This window comes from Lynx rufus, unplaced genomic scaffold, assembly GCF_022079265.1.
Source record: "Lynx rufus isolate CCGP_SWC_20201006 ecotype Redwood Valley unplaced genomic scaffold, mLynRuf1.p SCAF_9, whole genome shotgun sequence".
Taxonomy (NCBI): domain Eukaryota; kingdom Metazoa; phylum Chordata; class Mammalia; order Carnivora; family Felidae; genus Lynx; species Lynx rufus.
Genome location: NW_025814897.1, coordinates 20,112,358 through 20,123,284, shown reverse-complemented (window position 1 = coordinate 20,123,284; position 10,927 = coordinate 20,112,358). Strand labels below are relative to the sequence as shown.

Genomic DNA, 10,927 nt, shown 5'->3' with positions numbered 1-10,927 from the left:
GAGTGAGAGGGAAGCACAGAATCTGAAGCAGGCTCCAGGCTCTGAGCTGTCCGCCCAGAGCCTGATGTGGGGCTCGAACCCATGAACCATGAGATCATGACCTGAGCCAAAGTTGGACACTCAACCGACTGAGCCACCCAGGTGCCCCTCTAATGTCTAGACGCTCTGTTAGAATGACACTGGGATATGTTCTACTTAAGTCGGCAAACCTAGATGTGCCTTTGTTTTTTCAATTTTATATACAAACCTTTACTAAATTGAGAGATTTTGTTTATTTTAACTTAGTTTAGAACTATTTTGGAAATAGTTCTTTTTTTTTTTTTTAACGTTTGTATTTATTTTTGAGACAGAGACAGAGCATGAGCAGGGGAGGGGCAGAGAGAGAGGGAGACACAGAATCTGAAGCAGACTCCATCCAGGCTCCCAGCTGTCGGCACAGAGCCCGACGCGGGGCTTGAGCCCACGAACCGCGAGAGCTGAACTGAGCCGAAGTTGGACGTTTCACCAACTGAGCCACCCAGGCGCCCCGGAAAGACTTCTGATGTACTGGCAGTTAGTTAGTCCAGTTTAAGTTCATTTTAGTTGAAACTGAAGCATTCATACCTTTTTCTTATCTGGAGGGTAAGAGAGCAGCATAGTAGATACATTTATTACTGGGCAACTTCAAGGTTTTCATTTATGCAAGGATGGGTAGAGATTGTTTAAGGAAGCAAAAAATCCAATCTACAACTAAAAGCCTTTATTCCCTAGTTCTTATTCAAATGGAATGAGTTCAGAATTCTGATTTGAAAATAAATAATGAAGAAAACATTCTTTGTAGAACCTAAAATGTGGCACCGTGATGTGGTACGGCTCCATATTTTAAATTCTGCACAAAGCGACCATGGACCGCAGCTGGAGGACATTGGGTCCTCCCTCCCCATGCAGGGAGGTTGGTTGGCCCTCTTCCTCCGTGTCCAGTCCCCGGGCATTTTTGGTCTCTGATACATGTGTTGTCTACACAATGTGAAGGGCTTTGAAAGCGGCCACAGCCTGTTTTTCCCTTTCGTGTCTGCTCTGCAGTATTTCCAGCAGGGAGATTTCAGGCAGAGTGTCTTCCTTTCGAGCATAGGTTGGATTTTTCTTCTCCTTCGATGCTCGATCAGTCAGATTGGAAGGTTTGGGTTTGGGGATGGTCTTAGCATATTCCAAAGCCTAAAAGCATAAAGATAAAATGTTATTTGAGATGGGAAGTGAGCCCCGGGTTCCTTTAATGATGTGGAGTCTTAGGAAATGCTTATTAGCCATATGAATGGAGCCTCCGGCCACAATAACCTACTGAGATGTGGGTGGGAATGGAGAGAGAATGGGGTATGCAAATCATGTGAAACAACACACAGTGTCCACCAAATAGCCGCGTAACCGTGTGCTGTGGAAAAGAGCCGAGAGATGACACACAGATTTGTGCCTTTGGGTGTTTTCGTTGTAAAACGGAGTTTTATTCGAGTGTTTGAAAGTAGATTTCTCACGTGTGGGCTCTACTTAGCTTCTGGCCGTCTTCTTAAAACCAAACTTCTATTGAGGAGAGACGGACTTTACCGTTCGAAGTGGATTTGTTACAGCTTGAGACCAAAGATCTCACTGTCGTCGATGAGCCTCCATTATTACATCCAACTCTTCCTTATTCCTAGGCTCTTTGAACTCTAGCAACTATTTATCAGAGGTTGGGAATTATTCTGTTCTTTAGCATATTATCTATAGAAACCCGGAGACTGGAAAAAGACTTTTTTTTTTTTTTCCTTCACTGACGTCCGTTCCGAAAGGCACTACAATAAAAATGAGATCACGAAATAGATTTCTAAACCTGCCTTTATATCAATTTTATATTTTAATGAGCGTTTCTTGATAGCTGAAATGGGAATAGTATATTTAGGTCGTGGGGGGGGGGACCTCCAGACTCCTCCGTATGTGTAGGTGATTTCTGTAGGAATTTCTAATTACAGACTTGTTGCCTTGACTCTCTTCATGAAAAAATAATGGATTGGAGAGAAAAGAAAAAATGGCACCATGGAAACTCAGTCGAGTGGGCTGAGGTCTTCAAGGTCCGAGGAAGAAAGGCAATAAAGAGAAAATATGATGGTCTGTGAGAGAGAACATGAAGTACAAATTCCTAAAAGCACCAAAGGGTCACTTGTCCCTCATGCAAAGGGTCCCATGTTCTTACTGGGACGGAGACAGAGACTTTGCCCTGCAAGGCTCGGTGTTTCCCCGAATGTACTTCATTCACATCCTGACTTCTAGCTGGATGACCTCTGAGACGGAGAACATTCTGTATTTTATGAAATATTTTTTTTGTGGCTAGAGAAACCTATATATTACGGTCCCTTGGGAACAATGTAGGGGAATGAAATTGAAAAAACAGTGAAGGACTTTTCTTTTTTTTTTTTTTTTTTAAATTTTTTTTTTCAACGTTTATTTATTTTTGGGACAGAGAGAGACAGAGCATGAACGGGGGAGGGGCAGAGAGAGAGGGAGACACAGAATCGGAAACAGCCTCCAGGCTCTGAGCCATCAGCCCAGAGCCCTACGCGGGGCTCGAACTCACGGACCGCGAGATCGTGACCTGGCTGAAGTCGGACGCTTAACCGACTGCGCCACCCAGGCGCCCCATTGTGAAGGACTTTTCTTTGACATACCTACTCCTAAATGACACGACGACTCTAATTTCTTAAAATTTAATGCTAGCGAAGGAAATTGATAGGATTCTATCAGGATTGCTGGTTTCTCCTAAGAAATCCCCCTACTATCCAGTGAAAACGGTTTTAAAGTTTTGAGCCGAGTTGACAGAATATTGCATTCGTTTCCGGTGTGCAGCATAGTGATTTGACAAATCCGTAGGTTAGGCTGTGCTCCCCACAAGTGTAGTTACCATCTGTCACCACGCAGGCCATGACAGTATCGTTGACTATAATCCCAGGGCCGTGCCTTTCGTCTCCATGATTTCCTTCCATAACCGGAGGCTTGTACCTGCCATTCCCCTTCACCCATTTTGCCCCTCGCCCTCACCACCTCCCTTCTGGCGACCATCGATTTGTTCTCTGTATTTATGGGTTGGATTCTGCTTGTTGCTTGTTCATTTGGTTTTTAGGTTCCACATAGGAGTGAAATTGTGTTTCTTTCTCAGTCTGACTTATCTCACTTAGCATAATACCCTCTAGGCCTATCCACATTGGCATAAGTGGCCCCATTTTATCCTTCTTTAATACGCCCCATCTTCTTTCTCCATTCTTCTATAGAGGGACACTGGGGTTGCTCCCGTATCTCGGCTACGGCAAATATTGCAATAAACGTACGTGTGCATGTATCTTTTCGAATCAGTGCTTTTGTTTTCTTTGGGTCAATAATGAGTAGTGGAACTATTGGATCATACGGTGTTTCTGTTTCTAGCTTTCTGAGGGGTCTCCATCCTGGTTTCCACAGTCACCGTATGACCTGACATTCCCACCAGCAGTGCATGAGGGTTCCTTTTTCTCCGAAGGCTCACCAACGCTTGTTATTTCTTGTCTGTTTGATTCTAACCTTTCTGACAGGTGTAAGGTGATCTCATCGGGGTTTTGATTTGCATTTCCGTGATGAGGAGTGATGTCGAGTATCTCTTCATGTCTGCCGGCCTTACTATTCGGTTTGTGGGTGGGTGACAAATTTGAAATACTGTACTTGGAGGAAACCATGGAGGGCTAAAGACCATGACGAACTTCAGGCTAATCTTACAGCATCATATGTGTGTACGTGTTATTTGTATCACTGTCTGTATCAATCAATATCAGTATCTGTGAAGGATGGACAGCTGCAGGAACAGCAGTAGCTAAGACATCCCTGTGTTCCAAAAAAAAAAAAAAAAACCAAAAAACAAAAAAAAACCCAAAAAGGTGGGGGAACTTAAGAGGTAACAAAGGTTTCCTTTTCACTCTAATTGCAAAGCTAACGGCCTTGCTGAGAATTTCTTACCTTCTGCCGAGGGATGGCCGATTTACTTTTGGTTTTTGCTGTTTGTGGTTTCGGCAGGAGGGATAGCGTCTTCGTGTTATACTCCTGAACTTGTCTGGCGTATTCCTTTTTTTGGATTAATTTCTGCATCTGTTCGGAGAAACAAAGTTACGACCGTGCACAGGCCCTGCTAGATCTCCCCGTTCTCTCCTTTTAAAAACAGCACTCGTTTTAGCCGGCTGGGCGTATGGTAGCGTCTGGGAGGCACCAGGGGAAACGGGGTTACCATGTGTAAGGCAACGGCGGTGAGATGGTTAAGTTAATGTTTCTCCTAGAAACAGTCTCTCTCGGAGGGGGCGGGACATCACCGCAGTAGCACACCCAGTGTTCCCTTAACAGGGGCTAAATCACATTCAGCTCTTTCTTTGTTGCATTTACCCAATTTATTTTCATTTTGGCTTCCAACTTTGAACTATACTCTCTTTTCATGCCCTGAGTGCAACCGCAGTTAAAACACATTAAATGAAGATCTCCTTTCACTAGAGGAAAGGAACTAAAGTGGATGCACTTTTCATGGGTTGGGGAACTCTTATCCTAAGCGTCTTCTCTGTAGCCACTCTTTGAAATTACCAAGATCACTCTATTGGGAAAGACCAATGACCGTCTAACACACACATCTCTTTTCATGTGCACATGGCCCTCTTCTGTGCGGGCCCTCAAACCTAACTAAAAGGTGGATACATAAAACATCATTGGCTGGGTAATTTTTATGGTAAAAGGCGTATCCGGGTCTCTATTACCAATGCTATTTCAGAAGAGTCTACTCAGAGGGAGACATTTGGATGAGGACTTGGTTCCGGGGCACGGGTCTGTGTGGTTCTGCTAAAAGGCAGGTCGGCAAACCCAAGCCTACAGAATGCTGTACGTACGTCACACTCACTTTGTCTCTGATGGACTCAAGGTCAGGTCCAAGGCCTCCAAGCTTCACGTCTCTTTTCTGATAACCTTTCAGCTTGGCACTCTACAGATACAAAGAGACAGTTTCTATTAAGGAACTGTGTGTCCCCCCCACCCCCGCCCAGCTGTCCTAGCCACACAGGAGAGGGAAGAACGGAGGTCCGTGTGGACAGCTGGGAGAGTGTGGCCGCAGTTCCTGATAGTTCTTCCACGTTAAGGGTAGCTCTTGATAATTTGTAGCTTCTTGGGTAATTTGTAGCTGGTCGGCTCTCGGGCAGTGACTTCTCCGACTTCTGCAACAACAACAAAGCTGGAATTCTGAGAATTACAAATAAACATTTTCGAGTGAACGAACTGGTGTTTTGTTATTAACCTTTTGAACAACATCTGCTATTACTGTTATGTCTGATCTCCTACAATGACCAAACCAAATGATTTCCTGGGAAGAGGCCATCTAAATCAGGTAAGCATTGCTTCAAAAAGAGGAGTGCCCTGATGATGTCATAACATTCAAAAGACAGTACATTTTTTATCTTTTAATGTTTATTTATATTTGAGCGAGACCGAGAAAACGAACCAGTGGGGGAGGGGCAGAGAGAGATGGAGACAGAATCTGAAGCAGGCTCCCGCTGGCAGCACAGAATCCAACGCGGGGTTCGAACTCACAAGCCGGGAGATCATGACGTGAGCTGAAGTCGGATGCTTAACCGACTGAGCCACCCAGACGTCCCAAGATAGTAAATTTCTAAGGGTTAGAGTCTAGGCAAGATCTACTGAGAAACTCCTTTCATTCATTGTGATTTTTGGATATTTTGAAGGGTGTAATTTTATATGACCTTCATAGTGGTATTGCATATTTAAAGGGACAGTAACATGATGACGACATTTGAGCAAAATTAACAGGCCGGGAAAACACTAATGCTCTCCAGACTGTAGATTAGATGATGATATTCCCCTGACTGCTGCTTTCAGTGTTAAAACTGACTTGCTGCTTGGGGCAGATGACCTTGTGGAGATACCAAGTCTCCCCGCACCCCTCCCTCTTTTTTTTTTTTTTTTTTTTTTTTTTTTTTTTTTTTTTTGAATTTGTGAGTTCATTTGGTTTCCTTCCTTGAGCAGGGTAGGAAAGGACCATCCCAAAGAGCTAGTTTGGACGACAGTAGTTCCGTTCAGACAGATCTACGTCAACGCTTCAGCTGGAGAAAGAACAGCCATCCTCAAGAGGCGACAGCTCTGCCCTGTTTCATCTGCACGTGGTACAAAGCTCAGTGTTTCTCTAAATCTCGAAAGCTCTCGTAAATTACGATAAGGCCTAAGATAAGCAGTACATCTAATAAGTTCTTCAGACAGAATTTGGCAGAGAGCGTCCAGAGACTTAAAAAAAAAAAAAAAATATTAGGTTGGATACAGTTACTGCGTATCATTCCTTGATGGGAACTTCGGTATCCTTTGTATCAGCTGTTACAAGAATGTGTTCTCCTCCCACTGGGCTATTGGCCAGACTACCCACAGCTGGCCCCAGTTAGTTAGTTTCTCCATTGCCTTTCCCCACTATAGAATCTTCGAGCCAGGTACTGTGTTCTGCAGATCCGAAGCACTGAGCTCTGGCCCGTGCGGTATAAATGAAAGTTGGCAGGGGGAAAGCTTGTATCTTAGGAAGCTTTTATCCGGGCTGGCTCGGCCCCTCTCTTTTTCTGTTTTCTCGCCTTGAATGCGGATATGGTTCTTGGATCCGGAACAGCAATCTTGGGTCGGGAAGGGAACAAGAGAACCATACAAATAACTGGTTCTGGTGTTGTGAGCTGTGTGGCTCTCTACCTGTGGGTTAATCATATGTGAGAAGGAGCCCATCTTTTTGAAGGTATGGTAAATCGTAATTCTGTGACTTGGAGGTGAAAGCAATATTTCTAACGTCTTGGTGCTTCAGAGAGCCAGAATCTTGTGACTCGTAGGCAACATTTCTACGCTTCAAGGATCGAGTTCTGCAAACCCAATTTCCCTGATTAGAATGTTCAAAACTTACAGTCGAAACTCTTTGGGCATATCTAACTCTAAAAGGAGAGAGAAGGTTCCTTTTTTCGGAAGAAGTTGTTGGGCTAAAAATGGTTTAAAAATATTAAACTATGGAGAGAAAATGGTGTTCGTTAAAGGCTCGTCAAAATCCGAAATCCCCTTGAAGAAAAACGATCACCTGGCAAAACCATTCTAGTTGCTTCTTGCCCTTGATATTTATCTGTTCATGCTTGGGTAAAATTGTCAAGTGCTACAAATTAGATATTTTCACTAAGCATTTTTTTTTTTTTTTTGAGAGTGAGAGAGCACACACATGCGTGAGTTGGAGAGAGGGGCAGAGGGAGAGAGCAAGAATCCTAAGCCTGCTCCTCGATCAGCACAGAGCCCCAAGTGGGGCTCAAACTCACAACCACGAGATCATGACCTGAGCGGAAATCAAGAGCTGGATGCTTAACTGACTGAGCCACCCAGGGGCCCCTTCACTAAGCGTTGTAGCATTATACTGCATTTCCCCGTCATTGGTTTCCAAAAGTGACTTCCATACATAACATTCTGTCTTCTGGTTATAGTTGCATTATTTAGCTATTCCTCTAAATGTCGGCCATTTAAGATGTCCTGGCAGTGAGCGTTGTTTGTGGGCTACTGTGAGAATTGCTTTGAGATCAGTTAACAGAAGTGGAATTATTGAGACAAAATCATGAACACCTTTAAGGTCCTTCATGAACACTTCATTAGCAATGTGTAAGAATGGCCTTTTTGTGCAAGCCTTGACTGCACTGTGTGTGATCACATTTAAAAATCTCTGCTAATTACTAGGTGAATGAACCCTCGTATCTTCTACGTGGCAGTCGCAAACTTGTTCTTTATCATCTGACCTGTTGTTTTGCAATCGCTGAAATTACCATTTGCCAGAGTAAACCAGAAATGAAAACGGAGAGAACCTCGCTCCTATCCAAGTCCTAAATCCAATTTGTCCAAAACGGATGAGAAATGATCAGTGTGTCCGGAAATCACAAACTTAATGTGAAGCAGCTTAACTGTAATCATTGCACGGACTCCCTAAAAAGATACATTGTGAAGCGTGAATGATAGCTCCCTGCTCCCGGGTTCCCCCAGTTTTTACTATCCCCTCGAATAACCAGAATCTACATCTTGGCTGTCCTTGAAAAACAGAACACGGAGGGACTAGCATTACCTATTTACAGAGTAAAGAGTGTGGCCCGGAGGGGAGGGGGAATCCAAATGCTCCAAACTCCTTTTCCGGATCGGGCTGCTTCTAGCCAGAGACCTTTCTCAAGGGGGAGAGAGCATGCTCCGTAACGAAGTTTGCTCTGGGTGACTGGCGATGAAAAATCCTAGATTTGCTTAAGTTTGCCTCAAGTAATCTTGATTGCCGCTCAGTGCTGTAATTCCATTTGATCTCTTTCCATCAGAAATCTTCCTAACAGCTTTACTGAAATTGACTTTGCATACCACAGAACTCCCCCATTTGAAGTTGTACCCATTAGCAGCCGCTCCTCCCCGCCCCCCACCCCGGCCCCCCACCTCCAGCACTAGGCAACGACTAATCTGCTTTCTGTCTCTTCAAAAGGCTTTTATAAGTAAAATAATCCTCAGAATTTACTTTGATTTAGTTCTCCTTGGCTGTTACAAGACTAAAAGGTCACAATAGCATCCCCCCCCCTCCCCACACCCTGAAAATTAAATCAACAATGATCGCCCTGTTAGGTCTCCAAACACGGGGTGGGTGGGGGGGGAATACAGTCCTGTTCTCAATACGCCCCTGATGGGGTTCGCTGCTAGTCTTTGCCTAAGATGTGCCCAAGCTGACCTCAGCCATCACTGGCCCTGCCTGATGATGGCAAAGACCAGACCCACCCGTCTGAACTGCTGTTCACTGTTGATGGCCCCTTTAGCAGAAGATGGCACGGGACTGTCCTGATGGCATATTCCTGCCGGTAATTAATCACCCTTCACAAGCTAGAAGAGTGATGTTTTCTTGTAAACTTGGGGCGAAGTGTGCTCGAATTGAAAATGACCTTGACTGTCTGGCGAGGACCTGTTTCAACTCTGAAACGCTGTACCCTGCTGTGGGGGACACGGCGGGGCTTTTCTCCAGAACATTCCTCAGACGTATAAGCAGGGGAAGGCTACTCAAAAGCGGGACAATGAAAAACAATGCCTCAGATACTGGAGAGAACAGCAAGCGAAGGGAATTTGCTCTGTGGTTGCGAAATTTAATCCAAATAAACCTCTCCTTAAAAGCAGTCAAGCAGCAATACCCAGATTGTCTGTGACAACAAACACACGAGTTAATTACTGCAGCTCGGCTGCGGGAGAACCCTGTAAGCAGTGGTTTTTGTGGTGGGTTGAGATAGATACTTTTATGCTGTTTGTCGTCCCGGGCGCTGCGTCAGTCTCTTGCTGCCTGACGTCTGGCTTTAACAGCACGGACGATGCTTCGTGTTCATCAGTCAGTCCCCTCAGAACTGCCAGGGGAAGGGGAACGGTGCGTGGGCCCTCACATTTTTAATGTGCTTTGAGTCGATTCCCTTGGAAACCACAAGATTTGCTGTGACTAGCAAATGGGCATGACCCGGATAATGATTCCCCCCGTCTGGTGCCCCGGCTACCTGCTGTCCTACACAAATAGCTCTGTTCGAAATCATTTGAGCTTCTGGAGTAGCTTAAAGGACAAAGGGCGCTTCTGTGCATTTGTCAGATGTAGGTTGAAGGTGTTGGAGCGAGAAAATGGATACGGGTGGATGGTAACATTCCTGAAAGAAAGCAGGAAGGGAAGGGCTTCTCTGACTTGGAAAGAGGGTTTGGGCGGCAGTAACTGAAAGTTCTTTTTCCTTCCTCTTCCCTACCCTCCCATGCTCTCAGACTGCTGGGGACACACACTGTCACAGAGGTACTTTCCTCCCCCTCTCCTCTGTAAGACCTGAATTTAGGTTACTGAGAGAAGGAAGAAGGAAAAGGCAACTAATTGATTTGATGGTCTAGTCCTCACTAGGGACGGAGATAAGGTGTTGGTTTTTTTTTTTTTTTTCCAGATTTTAAAGTTTATTTTTGAGAGAGCGTGCGTGAGCAGGGGAGGGGCAGGGAGAGAATCCCAAGCAGGCTTCTGTCTGTCGGAGCAGAGCCTGATGCGGGGCTTGAACTCACAAATCGTGAGATCGTGACCTGGGCCAAAACCAAGAGTCTGACACTCAACCGACTGAGCCACCCGGATGCCCCTAAGCTAAGGTTTAATACATTGTTTCATGTAATTATCACACCGAATCTGCAAAAAGAAGGAATGATTTCTGATTGTGCATGTGAGGAAATGGGCTCAGGTGACTTACTGACTTGCCCAAGGGACACCGGTATTAAGAGAGCTGAGAAATTGGGAATGGCTGAGTCTGACTTCCACTTAACCCTGCTCACTAAGAACGGAGTCCAGGGGCGCCTGGGTGGCTCAGTCAGTTGAGCATCTGACTCTTGATTTCAGCTCAGGTCAGGATTCCAGGATCATGGGATTGAGCCCTTGGGCTCTGTGGAGAGTGTAAACCTTGCTTGAAAATCTCTTTCTCCCTCCTTCTCCGCTCCTCCTTCTCCGCCCCTCTCCCCACCTCCGCCCCTCTCCCCACCTCATGCTCTTTCTCTCTCTAAATAATAAGAACTGTGTTTAAAGCTTGCATTTAAAAACAAATTATTTTGAGAGCGCATGCATGCAAATGGGAGAGGGGCAGAGAGAGAGAGAGAGAGAGAGAGAGAGAGAGAGAGAGAGAGATTGATTCTCAAGCAGGGTCCACACTCACCACAGAGCCCAACACGGCACTTGAACCCAGGAACTGTGAGCTCATGACCTGAGCTGAAACCAAGAGCCAGATGCTTAACCAACAGAGCCACCCGGGTGTCCCTAAAAGCTTGCATTTTTAACAACAACCCCTAGTTGGCAAGAAACCTAACGCAGAAGATCCTCTTCTGAGGAGTGTGTTGGAGCTAT

At 45.2% G+C, this 10,927-nt stretch overlaps 1 protein-coding gene across 3 annotated transcripts in view; it reads right to left on the bottom strand.

Annotated features, from left to right (window-relative positions):
• Positions 1-881: 881 nt before the first annotated feature.
• Positions 882-10,927, bottom strand: part of JHY (junctional cadherin complex regulator) — a 58,568-nt gene continuing 48,522 nt past the window's right edge. For 2 of the 3 annotated variants that reach the window (XM_047071769.1, XM_047071771.1), the window contains 3 exons: positions 4,907-4,987; positions 3,988-4,116; positions 882-1,194 (listed from right to left, as the gene is read on the bottom strand). In XM_047071769.1, coding sequence (XP_046927725.1) covers positions 997-1,194; positions 3,988-4,116; positions 4,907-4,987 — 408 coding nt within the window. In that variant the 3' untranslated portion in view covers positions 882-996. The remainder of the gene's footprint in view (positions 1,195-3,987; positions 4,117-4,906; positions 4,988-10,927) is intronic. The other variant, XM_047071770.1, reaches the window with a different exon arrangement.